The 15,188-nt window shown below is 47.1% G+C and overlaps 2 protein-coding genes and 1 long non-coding RNA gene across 4 annotated transcripts in view; 1 reads left to right on the top strand and 2 right to left on the bottom strand.

Annotated features, from left to right (window-relative positions):
* Window positions 1–49: 49 nt before the first annotated feature.
* Window positions 50–2,556, bottom strand: LOC105277976 (tetratricopeptide repeat protein 5). Its single transcript, XM_011336742.3, has 8 exons — window positions 2,302–2,556; window positions 1,878–2,228; window positions 1,556–1,798; window positions 1,417–1,470; window positions 1,160–1,345; window positions 873–1,045; window positions 624–768; window positions 50–544 (listed from the first exon to the last, which is right to left on the bottom strand). Exons 1-8 carry the CDS (start codon window positions 2,383–2,385, stop codon window positions 425–427), a joined length of 1,356 nt encoding a protein of 451 aa, XP_011335044.1. The 5' UTR covers window positions 2,386–2,556; the 3' UTR covers window positions 50–424.
* Window positions 2,557–2,640: 84 nt separating this feature from the next.
* On the top strand, window positions 2,641–4,018 carry LOC113563064. Its single transcript, XR_003407300.1, has 2 exons — window positions 2,641–2,756; window positions 3,041–4,018. It is a non-coding gene; the product is annotated as an uncharacterized LOC113563064 (long non-coding RNA).
* The window catches only part of LOC105277975 (A disintegrin and metalloproteinase with thrombospondin motifs 7), a 41,333-nt gene continuing 29,482 nt past the window's right edge, over window positions 3,338–15,188 (bottom strand). For both annotated transcript variants that reach the window (XM_011336740.3, XM_026974064.1), the window contains 14 exons: window positions 10,751–11,021; window positions 9,424–9,740; window positions 9,024–9,298; window positions 8,764–8,910; window positions 8,513–8,666; window positions 8,344–8,433; window positions 7,886–8,201; window positions 7,474–7,601; window positions 7,103–7,350; window positions 6,717–6,834; window positions 6,290–6,552; window positions 5,445–5,959; window positions 5,147–5,320; window positions 3,338–4,389 (listed from right to left, as the gene is read on the bottom strand). In XM_011336740.3, coding sequence (XP_011335042.1) covers window positions 4,244–4,389; window positions 5,147–5,320; window positions 5,445–5,959; window positions 6,290–6,552; window positions 6,717–6,834; window positions 7,103–7,350; window positions 7,474–7,601; window positions 7,886–8,201; window positions 8,344–8,433; window positions 8,513–8,666; window positions 8,764–8,910; window positions 9,024–9,298; window positions 9,424–9,740; window positions 10,751–11,021 — 3,162 coding nt within the window. In that variant the 3' untranslated portion in view covers window positions 3,338–4,243. The remainder of the gene's footprint in view (window positions 4,390–5,146; window positions 5,321–5,444; window positions 5,960–6,289; window positions 6,553–6,716; window positions 6,835–7,102; window positions 7,351–7,473; window positions 7,602–7,885; window positions 8,202–8,343; window positions 8,434–8,512; window positions 8,667–8,763; window positions 8,911–9,023; window positions 9,299–9,423; window positions 9,741–10,750; window positions 11,022–15,188) is intronic.

Below are 15,188 nucleotides of genomic sequence, written 5' to 3'. Positions count from 1 at the left end.
ATCTCAAGAGATTTCCTCTCCTGAATTTCAGCTTGGACGCGCGCGTGACTTTTTCCTCACACATCGTTGTAAAATTGTTGTAAAATTAACGGCAACATGATGCGTTACGACTGTTTCGTAACATCATGAAATTTTAACATAATAACACTCATGAATATTCCGAAACTGTCGTAACATATAGTTTCGATTATTACTTTTGATGGCGATATACAACGTTTTCGAAATATATTCGCTTTAAATGAAGTGTCCTCAGAGTACGCTTAAGAACCCGAGAAACTTAAAGGATCTAAATATACGAATTGTATCGTTACCTTAATTATAAAGAGCAAGGGTGAAGCAGAAATCATCCGTAACTGATAACTGTGCAACCCGATGCTCAGTCAACATATCGCTCTCTCTCTTTTTCCTCTCTTTCTTATCAAATTTAATCCGTTTTCTTGAAAGTGTGCAAATTCGCTCCGGCTTCCTGTTCCCGGCCCAACTTTCTCCCATTAACCACAAGTATAACGGGGGTTTCGACCCGAATAGATCTGTAATTGAAATTCTGCAACAGAAACAAACGTGACAAAGATGCATATTTTATTACGAGCCTGATAAAATTCTTTCCCTCTCGTGATACCTACGTTATTCATGTAGGAGAACTTCTGCTGTATGACGAAAGGTTCCGGTATGCCGACGGAATCACCGATCGTGACACCTCGGCCCTTGGCCAGGTTGTACACGGTGACGACCATGCACGTCTTCTGCTCGTCGACGAGACAAAAGGCACTGCAACAGGGGAAAAACAGGGAGCAGCTAATTACACGCTTCGGCAGATGAAAATCAGCTGCACTGACGTAATCCGTCGATTTTGCGCGACGCTGCACACTTACAACGGGACGCAATCCGAGTCTTGTATCCAGCAGACTACCTTCCCGAACACGACTTTCTCCGTATTCAAGCCGAGCGCTAGGTCTTTCAACGGTATTAAGTCCAGCTTGATGGACTTTTCTCCGGACGTGTACGACCCGCCCTTGTACGGCCCTAAGTGTTTAACATCCAATGCCTACATTCAATCATAAACCTATAAATATGTATATTATGTGCCACAATCCCACGTGCTCTTTTAAAGAATCACCGATACCTCCAACTGTTAATTATCGACTTGCGTTATAAATACCCGTATCAGCTGGTACAGCCGTTTCGGTTTCACGTATCCGTTGTTGTTGACCGAATAGTGCACATCCTTGAGATACTGCAACAACTCGTCCCGCTTATTGCGCGGGGTCTCCCACAGTGGGTCTAACGCCATCGCGTTCTCGAACGATTCTAGCGCTAAGCTATACTCCTCCTGATACTTGAGAGCCTGAAACAAATTTGCAGATTCGAGGCGATCCCCCTGGCATCATGAAATTACGATCTATCGATATTACTTACTATCGCTTTATTGTAAAACAAATCTGGATTGCTCCTCGCGATGATATCTTTCTCCTGCAACGGATATCAAAATTTCCATTTGCGAGCCAGGTGATATGCAATGAAACAATATGATCAGTTTATCAAATCGATGACTCACCGCCTGCATGTACGCGGACATGCATAGACGCAAGGTCGTCGGGCTTTGCGCCACTGTGAAGAAGGAAGACAGGTAGGCGTTTCCCAATATGGCCCAGGAGATTCCATCGGTCGTGTCAAGGCTTACAGCCTCTTTAGCGTAGTCTACGCCCTGTTGAATATTTTTCGTTCGCTGTTCGCCAGTCGAAGCTTGCTCCTGCCTGAGAACCATCGACAAATTTCGCAGGGACACCTTGTTTCTATCCTGGAGGAAGAAATGTAAGACTGAGCCTCGAGTCGAGGGAATGTTTCAATGAAGAACAGAGAGAGAGAGAGAAACGTACATGTTGCAGAGCACCGACAAAACAATTCTTCGCTTGCTTGATGTCGTCGTTCTTCCAGTAACACTCGCCCAGCTCGTTCCACGCTTCGATCAACTTGGGCTCGAGTTTCACCGCTTTGCTCAGCAGCTCCTCTGCCTGTGGCATGAAACGGTCCACGACGTTCAGAGCCTTGCCCTTCAGGTAGTAGTACTTGGCGCGCGAGCCGTCGATTTCGTATCCCTTGCACTCGTCGAACTTGCTCAGCGTGTCCCGCATCTCCTTCTCGACGTCGTTGGTCTTCTTTATCGCCTCGTCGATGGAGTGAGTCTCAAAGTAGCGATCCCGGAAGAGATACAGAGTCTTCACTCTCTCCTGAAATTGATAAGATCGTGAACAATGCAAATATTTTTAATATCCTGCTCTGGTCATTTAATATTTTACGTACGGTCAGCGCCACGATCGGGTCCTCCTTGACGGTGTTGGAGCCCTTCGCACCCGCGACAACCTTGTCGTCTATGGTCGCCGACATCCTTGGCGAATTAAAATTTAATACAACTGTCAGCGTAGCGTGGAACAAGTGAACGTTATTCCATCGCGCGTCGCACGCTTTTCCTGCGGCGGAAAATTCTACTCATAATTCGTCTCGCTTCTATCATTCGACGTCAATCAGCTGCGAGCTGTCAAAACAAGTGAGCGTACAGGTTATGCGACTGCTTATGGAGTGATTCATCCGCGGCGCTGGCATCTGCGCAAGCGCCTGGGCACACGCATGCGCAGTGAGACGCGCGTTCCTCTAATGCAAATGGCGGATTCGAAGCCGGTATCGCGTTGCGTATGAGAACGCTGAACGGCAGAAAATTCCGAAAAAGTTGCCACGCAACGAGGTCCCGCGGGGCCGAGGTAATTGCATTTCCGTTCGTTTACATCCCTTTATACTCCGAGAGACGAAACATGCCCGATTCTATCGTGGATCTCGATCAATCGGGGATTCGCGAACTGATGTGCGCAGTTTGCAAGATTCCGGAACCGGCACTTGCAACACATTGCGCAAATTGCCCGATTTATTCGCAATCGCGCCTCACAGAAACGCGTTGATCGAGATTCGCCGTCGATATTCTTTGAAATCTGCATGCCTGTTGCGCCCGATCTTTATTATATGTCTCGTAATTTAATATGAATTTCAGATCGCGGCTTTGTGTTGTGTATGTGTGTGTGTACGTGTCCCGCGGCATTGGACGAAATGGCTGCCGACTACAACGAAAACCGGCGTTGGTGAGTGTTGAAACATTAATATTTTTAAAGTGCTCGCTATGAAAAGTTACACAGCCCTCTTTCGTAAATCGACAATGGCTGTGAAATATTTATATGCATTTCTTTTCTGAGACAACACAGAGGAACTTTATTCTGGACGAATACAAAATAATTTAATATAAATTAGTAAGAGGTTTTAAAAACGTGACAATGTACAATATGAGAAAGTTAATAGTTAATGCAAGTTTATTCCATATCGTGCTGCTGATTGAGTTAATTATGAATCACGGCAGCGTGTGGAGAAAAATAAATTTTACATTTTAAGTTATGTTATCGTAATGGTAGAAAAGAGCATACAAAAATATCATTTATGAATTTCGCATGGATATTTTCTGCGTTTCAGACTGTAAATATCTGAATGCAAAATTAATAATCGTATCAATCCGCCAGGAACAAACGATTCTTAAAATAATTCACATATCCTAGCTTTTCCCTTTTGTGAGTTACGTATTTTCAAGCGTACGATTACAGACTATAGCATAAACTATAGCTATGCTTTTATCGATGATGGTTAAATAGCAGAGAAACGTTGCAAGTGTCATTATCGTTCGAAATATTTAGTGAGATTAGATCGTTACTCATTGAATAAAATAACACAGGTACATTGGACGATATCTTTAATTTAATCAGAAATCATATTATTTTTACTATTATTTATTTTTTCCTACCTCTTCTATCAATATTAGTCCCATGTTACTATTTCGAATATCTTCTTATTAAAATCTGCCTTGTAAATACTTGTCGTTCGCAACGTTTCTCTCAATTAATATCTTAACAAACCTAAGGCGGATTGATTACGAGCGATGTGCAGTTAAGTGGCACTACGCGCGATGTTACATCTCGATACAAAATATACATACATGTATACGCGACAGTACAAAGTTACAAATACATAATCTCGTAATATCACCTCTGTCGTACGTTTCTCCAGGCTCTCGTCGCCGTACGTTAAGCTTCACTCTACGCTCTTACTTTTATTTCTATTCGAACGATATGGACAAGGTAGAATGACTGAGAGATTCGTTTTCACGTCGTAAAATACTCTCGCGCGCCCGGCTTGTCGGTTCTTTATTTCGTTATTCGGCAAATATATGACGTCTGTTGTGACGGATGTGCCGCCGTCGTTTCATGCACGTGGCGCAACACTTCTCTCGTATGACCGATGATACATCACACATGCGCCTGTAGTTTGCACACGATGCAGCTACGCTGTCCTTGCAATCTGAAAAAAATAAAGTTGTCCGTGTGCAGGTATTTATTCCAAGTTGATAGAGTAATGGAAAATGTTCGATCGGCTAGAATTTGTTATGCAGATTAGAGGGGCGAGGATCTTCAGGGTTGCAGTGCATGAAGCTAATAAGTCCAGCACTCCATGATAGCGTTTATATGTGCGCACGTTTAGGTGCATCATATGCGCATGCAAATCGAGCAGTACAGCGCGTGATCTCATAAACCAAGTCGTTACGAGTCGCGAGTCCTCGTATAAATTCTAGTTTCCCGACGCCTTTGGACAAGAGCATATTCCGCAACTTTGGACAAGCCAAACGCTCGGTAACGTAACTAGCATAACTTAGCATTACATGCGGCTACGTTCTAATTCTCCCGACTCCGTTACAACTCTGTTAGATTGCCTCAAACTTCCATTCAACATCAATTACTGTGGCGCGACAAATGCGGGTTTAACTTTTAAATGTCACGCACATAGAGTCGGGGTCATTAATATTAATGTCGTCTGGCAATAGCGAAATCTCTAGCAAAGAATGTCTGTCTCTGGAAATAATATAGCCTTCCTTTACGTCTCTATTCTCTCTATTCATTGAAAATCTCACTTTGAGAAATCCGTGTATCACGTTTATCGATTTTTTGATTATTTCTTTGTATCGCGAATTTCGAAAAGTACACAAGAACATTATGATATTTTATAAAAGATGCATGTAAATTTCGGGGGGTGAATTTTAATTGTATGCAAATTAAATTACCATGTTTCTCGTTGGCACACTGCCGTCGATAATAGCAGCGCTTCGTGTCAAACGGTCGTCGATCGAGATTGCAATCGTCCGACAGCAGATCCGTCGAGCGATCACGGCACTGCACTTCCCTACGTTTAACTCCAGATTTTATGAGACAGGTCGCGTTGCAACTTCCCCAAGTACCTGAAATCAAAATTAGTGAATGTTAGTAAACGATTAATAATCAATATTCTTTATATACATGTTATATTAAAAATGAAATACCACGTTCTACAATGGACACGCGAGAAATCGATCGGTGGCTTACCGGTAATCCACTTTCCACTATGACAATCCTCGACGTTAGTCGGCTTGTTATCCGGATTACAGTCGCCCGGAACGGAACAGGTGACTTTCCTGCTTCTCCTGCCGTTCGAGCATTGACTCCACCTCGATACTGTCCACTTCGGCTTGGTGTTGTACATTGAATTGTCCGGGTTCTCGTCGACGACATTGTCGAACTCGAGGATCTCTGGCTCTCCGGTAGTCAGGCCATCGACTATCGTGATACCGTCCTGCTCGTTCAGGCTGATGTTGTAGAACGACATGTCCTTCTTGTCGGTGTACACGATCAGCGGTACCTCTGATGTGGGTCCGCACGGCGGTAGATCGGGACATGGCTCCATCTCCTCGGGCCGCATGCCCTTGTCGCAATCACGATCAGGCAAAGCGAGATCCGATCGATCGGGGCCCGCGCCGGAGAACACGCACATCACAGATCTCTTGCGTAACGCACCATCGCCACACGTAACGGGGCACATTTGCCATGGGCCCATCCACCATCTAGAACGTCGATTAGATTTGTAGAACTAGGTTTTTGTGGCATCATTCAATCAGTTCTTTTCAGAATAATCGTTGCGCGATTCTTTAATGATTGGCGTGAGATCTCGGCGTAAATTGAAAGCGGGAAAAACTCAGTTCAAGATGTGAAAGAAAGAAAACTCCGAGATAGCTTCGACAGCGAAGCGGGATACATAAAAGATCGCAATCGGAAATCGAATCGAGAGCTTTGTCCAGCCGTTTCGAATTTATTCCCGTTACGCGACAACGGTTTCTCCTCCACTACAAAGTTTGTAGCTACAATCGCTTTTATCGGATTCGAAGTTAGTTTACCTCGCGGGGCACGGATTCGAGTTGCATTCACGCGACTTGGGCTCCGGCTTGTCTATACCATCGCAGAAGTGGTCCTCGACGATGCCGCTCTTTCTTTCGTGGCAGACCGCTTGCGAAGTTTGAGTACCGCCGCCACAAGTCACTGTGCAGAGAGTCCAATCGGATGACACCCACGTGTATTCCGGGGCCCGATCAGGCTCCTTCTTCGGCACGGTGTACTCGTAACGTAACCCGAAATTGCGATAATGACCTCTGTAAATTAACTGAAATGATGGAGCTAAATTATTGATGACGGCGATTAAAAAAGAAAATTGTAAAATTGTCAGTAAAATTCTTTAGAAATGTAAACGTTTTAAATTGAAAGTAAAATCCTTTTAATTCATGATTGTTAAAAAAGGAAGAAAGAGTATCGTAAGAATACACTCACATAGACCGCGATGTCCTCCTTGATAGGCCCTGGGATCCTGATCTTCTCCCTGTCGCGATCACGCTCGTACAACGCTGGTGTACCAGCGACTTCGTATTCGCCCGCTAAGGTGATCTGCCTGCCCGATCAGAATCTCAGTTTAGGACCCCGGTTAACATCAGCGGTTAACGTTATGGAAGGTTCTTTCGTCAAGACAAGTAATGGCGTCGGTTTGCGCGGTGGCGCAAGTGCTCCATAAAAATGTACATGCGACTCGCTAGCAATTGGGCGACGGCACGATAAGAAGGTGGATTATAGCCGTCGCCTTATATATTAGCTTTTTACAGCCGCAATTACGTTTAAAGTGTTGCAACCGGTTGTGTTCGCGCGAACGTATGTATACGCACCGTTTTCCGTTTAGGAAGTACTTGTCAGAGTGCGGCACTCCGATGCCGATGTAGTTCTTGCTGTTACCGACCTCCTCGATCTTGATATTTCGCGAGCCAAAGGGGATCACCACGACTTCCTTGTATCCAGGACCGTCGTTCTTGTCGTAGACACCGCTGGTGGTCTCGCATTGTGTACCATCGCCGTGACAAATGCCACAGCGATCTTCCGTGGCGTCGGAATCCACCGCCCAATCACAGCCGACTTTCTAAAAATCCGGATTACTTGATCCTCAGAATTTCTCCACTATGTGTGATTTAAGGACTTTGAAATGCATTTTTAAATTCTTAAAGCTCTCGAGAGAAAGATTATTCTCGAGAGGCTCACTGACCCTGCATATGCCGGCGATGCACATGTCCCTGGTGCCTACGTTGCACGGGGTACCGTCGAGAGCAGCCTCTCCCCAAGGTACAATTACGCTCTCCTCTGTGTCGGTGCAGTAGAGTTCGCAAGGGTCCGCTAAACGAGACGATGCGAATTAAATCTCGCGTCATAATTAGTGTTTAAACCAACGCGCTAATTGGATGTTTCCATTTCACCCTCCCCCATCACGCGATGCATAACGGTAATTGAGTGATCCGGTAATTACATTTTGTGTTTGTGTACCGTGTTGTCCACATCGCGTTCTCGTATGCGGAATGATGCGCGTAATTCGGAAAATTACGTGATGTTGAAAAATACACGCTCGCCGGAAAGGACAAGAAAAATCCGTGCGTGAAAGAACGCACGATAGTTCCACTTACTCTGGTCGAAATACGGCAGCCAAGTGTAGTTCTTGCTCTTGTGTTCCTTGCCGTCGTAGTTGCTGCATTGTACCGCACGGAAACTCGGCGCGCCCTCCGGACAGGGTTGCGTGTTGCAGATCTTGTAGCGACGTCTTTCACCTATGCAGAACTTGCCGCCGTGCGCGGGTTCCGGGTGGTCGCATTTCCTCTCGACTGTGGAGATCCCAGCACCGCAGGACCTCGAGCACTCGCTCCAGGATCCCCACTCGCCCCAACCGCCATCAATGTGTCGCGGTCGATCGACAATTGGCACGCATTCCTGGTTTTGGCACCACTACAAAGAGACCGACGCGTAAACCTCGAAACGTCTTCGTGATTTCGTCAAACAGATCTTCTCGATAATTAGCATCGTAATGCTAATCGCTACATCGTAGCATTAACGAAAAAAAGAGAATTGTTGAAATCTTTTAATGTACCATGTGTTTTCCGCAATGCGTTCCCGGGGCTGCGGGATGCAGCATAGTGGTGCAGATGCCGTCCACGATGCACCATAGTTTCGAACAAATCTAGAACCATAAGCATCGCGTTAAAATCTAGTTGTCCGGGCTCGCTATTCAGACTGATTCGTTTACGGTCCCTGTTTACCTCGTGCAATTGAGAACAGACGGAAGCTTCTCTTACGCCGAACTGCAGCCTGCACTGGTGCTCGGCGTTGTACATTGCACCGGGTGGTAAATCCGGATAGGCGTAATCATTGTTTCGCGCCGGCTCGTCCTCCAAACAATCACCTTTCCCTTGGCTGGAATTCGAGTTCACGTCTTACTTAAGTCTATTCTACACTACTTGGGGAAAAAAATACTGCCGCGTGTTAAATTTACTAAACATCTTTCAATTACTCCAAAAAATTCGTAATGTCTCTCCTGGAGCATCTAGACCATGCTACTCCGACTGCGTCCACCTCGAAGGTCGGAGTCATCACGTGCAGGGTGTCACCCTCGCGCTTGCTGCAGCCAATCTTTTCCGTGTCGTGATACATACCGAAACTAAACAAGATTTACGAAGAAAACGTAATAAAATATAATAAGATGGTAAAATGATACAGGGGCTTGCACTTTTCGATTATGTGATATGATCTCTATGCTTGTAGTATGCTTACTTGTGCCCCAATTCGTGCGTGATCGTATGCGCCAACGTGATTCCGTTATCCTCGTTGACGCTACAACTGCGATCTGGCTGGCACATGCCAGCGACGTGCGCCACTCCCAGGGTGCTGCAGGGTGTGTTCGCACGGGAACAAATGTCCTCCCTCGTCACGAGAATCGCGACATCGTGGTGATTCGGGTGCGAGTCGTCGCCGGGATTCAGCTCCTGCTGCCACTTGCAGAAATTGTACAGGGTTTTGTCCGCGTTCACCGTGATGTCCAGCCCTTGCTGGGACAGAAACAGGGTTTATCTCGAGTAGTCGAACCGTTTGCGAAGTGTACACGTAGCGCAAACGTGCATCACCGTTCGCGAAATCGATCTAGAAGAGTCATGTATAAGACGTAACTATGTACCTCCGCGTCGTCTTCCTCGAGGAGGATGATCCTGACCACCACAACGTTGATGAAATTGCCAATCGTAGGATCAAGGTAGAGTGCGGATACCATATTCATGATAGTCAGGAGATAGGTTTCCACATCGCCGTCCTGGTGAAAAGCCATCATCGTCGTGTCGGCGACGACGAGGGCCTCGACGTGACGCGGTGTGCTGATCGATCTCTTGGAACGGTGCCACCGTTTCTGTTGATGTTTCCTTCTCCCACGGCCTTGAACTTGAACGAGGCCCGGTTGGGTCTGCCACTCGAGCCGCGTCTCTGTCAATCGACGCGGTTCTGTCGGATATTTCACGTGCCATCACGATACATGTAGTCGCTAAGCGCATTTTAGTCTCTGTCTCTCAACGACAGCTTATTTGTTGTCCTAACGATCGTGGATCTTATTGGCAAGACGCAGAAAAATACGCAATCCTCATCAAAAATAGTCAATTGCGCTATCGAAAGTACATTTTTACGCGCTTCAACACTGTAAACGATTTATGCAGATCGATAGTAGACACTCGTAACGAAGATTTCATTTAGCCCGCGCCCGGAAGATCGTTCGGCCTGCCGAAATAGATACTCATTGCAGTTAATTACGGATTTGCAGCGAATTGGATTATTCCCTCGTGGGTAGCGCGCTTCTCGCCCTACGAGGAAGGAACAACGTATCAACCGTGCAATCTTCTATCTATATCGTGCGCGTTTAATCCGTTCAAATGTGGGAGTCATCAAGAGCAGATAGCTAGATATACCATGTATCTTCGAGTTGTATTTGAGATTAAGGAGCAATTTCGTACGGCGAGTAGAAATCGGATCGGATTAATCGCGTCGCGGCGATCATGCGGTGATTCGATGATCGATCATCAGAGCTTTCGAACGTTGCATCTATGAGATGCGTCCTCGCAAATTACAAAGCCGTTGTTGCGATCAAGCGACGCTTAAAAACGTCCGTTGGGATATTTGCGATCCTATATTACCGCATTGTGCACGCCTGGACTTTTTCGCGCGAGGCTGCGCACGCTTCCACACCCTTTTTCTCTCTCGTGCCCTGCCCGTACCTTTCCTTCCTCCCCGTTCGGATAATATCGTCGGCGAAAAATAAAGAACAGACGAGGCGTCGATGACACGCCCACGTTCCGTACCACGGCGCGTCCAATTACATTATATATACGTGCAGACACATAAATACCTTGCGATACATATTACGAGGGAGGGCAAGAGAGAGAACAAGAGACGCGTGGGACGAGAGGAACAGGCGAGAAAGAGAGGAACAAGAGGACGGTGTCGAGGGTCTGGGTTCTCACCGCGGGTGCCGCAGTTTCTCTCCTGCTTCCTCTTCTTTTTACGCCGTCGCTTGCTACGACCGCCGGCGCCGATCTCGAGCTGTTGTTGTTGCTGCTCGACGGAGCGCCGGAAGACGAGATGGGGACGACCGGCGGACCCCGTCGGGCCTCCGTACATCGACGTGGTGCGGGCACCGGCGCCTAAGTCTCCGGCCATCGTCGTTTCGTCGTCCAGAGACACGGCGACTGGTTCCAGCCAGAACTCGCCGTGGTCGCCGCGCAGCATACCCGCCTGAAACACAAAACCGGGTCTCGTGTTACTCAGACAGCGGGGACGACCGGTGCGTCCCCGGCCTCAAGGCTCTTACGTCGTCGTGACCCGTATCTCGACGGTACCGAATACGAATGGACCGTTTAGCTCGAAAGTGGCGCGTACGTCATCCCGTGGAAAGCTTGTTAACCCTTTACGACGCGAGGGCGCGAAGGGTTTTACTTGAGTTTCGCGTGTCACGTCGCGGTTACGTATCGCCGTCGGGTAATAAGACGCACGTTTTCAGCATAAAAAATTGTTTATGCGAAAATCCATTTGGGAATTTTATGTCGTCTTCACCGTGTTATAATCGTTCATAACGTATGCGGCTGAATATGCGGAATTAATTACACGTAACGTGTACGTCCGGTGTATTTCACGTCATTCACGAAATATTCACGTCGACAGATCGCTACATCTAATTTAGCGTGCAGTCACGCTTTGCGTTTCCGATCGGAGTGGAACAAATCGCACGGTCTTCGGCGTGGGACGCGAGAAATGGCTGACCAGTAAGAGTGTATCTCTTCACAATATTGCACGAGCGCCGCGCGTACGTGACGATGCGTGGAAATATTAATGCGATATATATGAGATTATAACGAAGTTATGAAAGCGATGCGCCGTGACCGGACTGGACTGGTGCGCAACGGGGGGTGAAGGGATATTTCAACTAAGTATTAATATCATATAAGTACGTTCCCCTTAAGTACTTGGAAATTGAGTTTCTACCGAGTTGGCTTATATCGGTGTACGCCACCGAGTATTATGTTCAGTTTCCGTGAAGTGTAAGTACTCCTCGTGCTCCGATATGGAAAGGACATCACCGCTCGATGTTCATTCGTGTCGCGAGAAGATGAAGGGGGCGAAGAGGGAGAAGTTAATGTAAAACTTATTGGAGTTTGCCGCTCATTATTTCGGCCATCAATCGCTATCTGACAGAAAACGGCGAGGCCTGTCAGTGACCACGGGTGATTAATGCCGGTGCGTAGCTACGGGCGTGCTAATCTGCGGTACGATCAACATCGGTTCGCGTTATTCTATTTCTTGTTCCGGAGGTGTTAGAGCTCGGACCTCGGACCTCCGACGGCGCGCCAGGCGTCATGGAACAAGCATCCCGAAGGTCTGCGTGATCGGTATAAAAAGAAGGCGCCCGGACGGTTTCGAAGGCTTAGAACCGGGGCGAGATTGTGTTCCGCTTAGCTCTCCTGACTGAACGTTCTTGTGCAAGTCGGAGAAAGGGATGAGGATATTTAAAAATGTACGCTTGAGTTATCTTTAACACTTATTTGAATTAATTAATCTTTTAGCAGCCGGTCATAAAGCTAGTTCATTAGTTATTTAACACGAAATAGAGTTCCATAAAATTCTCTTATAAGAAAGAATTTCATGATAATAATCTTTTGACGAAAAAGAATTTTATAATTTTATGGTATAAAGTTGAAGGAAAAGAGACGTAATTGTGTGCTTTTCTTGTTATTCCGACCGCGATCTTATGAGGGAATTTCATGAACGAAGCCAGAGTTCCGCGTAAGTAGATGAATAAAGCGGCAAGATTTCGTAGACCAGTGTAGCGCTAGAAACTCTATCTGCGTTGCGAAAATGAAACTTCGTAACACAGCAAGCATACATATTAATATCTAATAGCCTAGATTGTTTACACCACGCGGTGGCGCCGCATCATCATCGTCGTCATCGCCGTCGTCGCCGTAGTCGGCACGAGGCAGGTATTTTCGCATCTCGAGACGGAATAAAACGATCGGGCGAAGTAGAGCGAGGAAGGCGAGAGAGCGGTAAAAGGGCTAAATATAGTCGGGCCGAAGTGGCGCTCGCTATTTCGATTAGCCCTCGACGCAGACCGTGAAAAATCACGGCGCCAGACTCACAAAGGCGAGGTAGAGCATGAAGAAGAAGAAGACGACGACGACGACGACAACGACGAACGAAGAAGAAGAAGCAGGATCTCGTCGTCGAAGGATCTCAAAGCGAAAGAGGTCCAGCCGTGACTCGGCTCGGCATGGGGCCTCACGGCGCTCTCACCTCTTCCTCCTCCACCTCTTCTTCCTCCTCCCCCTTTATTGTGCCGTCTTCGTTTTATTGCGTCTGTCTTTCTTTCTTCCTCTTTACATGCTCACAAACTTTGATCGGCTATATAACGAGTGATTTGTTGCCGTGGTGGCTTCGATGACGCCGACAACGACGATAGGATCGATAGGAAATTTCGATGATTTTGTTAATCCTTTTGCGGTCGAAGAGAATCTGGAGAAACGGATGGATTAAATATTAATGGAGAATTTCAAGAGAAATCTATCACGATATGACGTCTCAATATAACATGACAGTTTCTGTGATGGTTTTTTCTAACTTTTTCGCCGAGATTTATCCGCTGAAAATGCAGAGTGCTCGAACAATGATAAATATGACGTCCGAGTAGATCGATCCGCGCTCTCTCAGCCAAAATGAAATAATTGGGAGTTATAGCATACGTTACTTGCATGCGCGTAATATTTCATTCCTTTGGCCGAGGAGATCCACCAATATCCATCGGTCGACGGATTTAATTTAATAACTGCAACTTCCGTCTGCCATCGGAATCCATATCTGGAAACTAACGTGCACGATCCGAAACCGGAAAATCTAAATTATTGAAAATACCTATATCTTTCACGACAGAACGAAAAAAGAAGACGTATGATTTCCGCTTCGAAACTAAGATTTACAGATAATCGATAATCAAAATGCGATATTGGAGAGTTCTCATTTTTGACGTGTAACCGAACTGATCAAACATGCTTTTGCGAATCCAAAGACAGTCAGATTACTCCCTGCGTTTACTATCGATTCTACGATCTGTCGCGCATACGTTATGCGGCATTACTCTCCGGTTGAGAATTTGCTACCCCAAGAGTTGAATGTGGCTAATTGGCAAATAAATATGCCTCTGTGTATGGTGGTACCCTTCTACCAGAAAGCCGTTGCTTCTTTTCCTTTAATTGGACCGTGTTGTATGGGCCAACGGGACAATATATGCGGCATGCACCGTCGTATATTTGCGGGATTCGATTAATTCCGCATATCGACCGATAATTTACGACGGTTTACGTTGTGCGACCGCGTCCTCGACCAAAGGAGGAATTTCTATTGCGACGGCGTACCGTGCGCAAACCCCGCCGTGCCCGTATCTGTTGCGTTTGCCTCTAATCGCCGCGAACACGCGAGAAACGAGAAATAACCCCCGTAAATTCGCTCTCTGTTCGTCCCACGAGAACGGAATTAACCGGCGAATGCGCCGCCGTAAGCTCGTCGCGAAAGTTAAGGCTCCGGTCTCTCCGCAAAGGGCACGCCGATCAATTATGTGTACGCGTATGTTGTTATAATTATATCATAAAATCGAGCGGATACATGCTCTCCAGCATCACGAACGTTCTGAATCATTAATCGACGCGGGCAGCTTGCTGCAAACGCGATCCGGACGATATAAATCAGCGTCGCGACACGGTGCGATGCTGCGACGCGAGCCAGTTCGCTTAATCGCACGATCCGCACCCGCACTCGACTGCGATCGACGCAATCGATCGTGACGATTGCATTGCGTGAATGCCACCGATCCGTGCTGGTAGGAGGAGAGAAAAACCCATCGCGCGCGACGAGCGTTGCGTCCAACGTGGCGCGTTAACGCGGTCGCGATTGCGAGCCGCGGCTGCCACGTACACCGACTGCATGCGCATAAAGCGCATTTGATTAGCATAATAGTAATTTATAAAACCGTCGGTCGTGTCGATTGCGGCCGCGAAAGCGCGCCGATCCCAGGCATTTGCCGACGCTGGTACCCGGTGGGGTACCGGACGGCGTCATTCTCTCTGCTTGGATCGAGGCGATCGTCAAGGCAATCTTACCCCGCAAATACTGGATGCAAGTACGCCGCTGCACGTATAAATTATTATTGAACGACCAACGGGAAATAGCGATGGGCGGTCGCAACACCGAGACCCGTCGACGCCCATGTTAGCGGCCACGACTAAGCGAAGCGTACGGCTCCCGGCGTTTTACGACGCATATTCGCACCTGCATTTAAACGCGCATCGGGGTACGATGGCGATTGTTGGTGTGCACGCGAGTATCCGCCGCGCTTGTCGCGCGGCACGGCCGCCG

This window comes from Ooceraea biroi, chromosome 1 (assembly GCF_003672135.1).
Source record: "Ooceraea biroi isolate clonal line C1 chromosome 1, Obir_v5.4, whole genome shotgun sequence".
NCBI lineage: Eukaryota > Metazoa > Arthropoda > Insecta > Hymenoptera > Formicidae > Ooceraea > Ooceraea biroi.
Note: the sequence above shows the minus strand (reverse complement) of the source record. Positions and strands in the feature narration are given on the sequence as shown.

Coding starts and splice junctions, on each gene's coding strand:
- LOC105277976 (XM_011336742.3), bottom strand. CDS start 2,385: ATGTCGGCGACCATAGACGACAAGGTTGTCGCGGGTGCGAAGGGCTCC. Junction 1,471..1,555: donor TGTCCGCGTACATGCAGGCG/GTGAGTCATCGA, acceptor TATCCGTTGCAG/GAGAAAGATATCATCGCGAG. Junction 1,346..1,416: donor TGTTTTACAATAAAGCGATA/GTAAGTAATATC, acceptor AATTTGTTTCAG/GCTCTCAAGTATCAGGAGGA.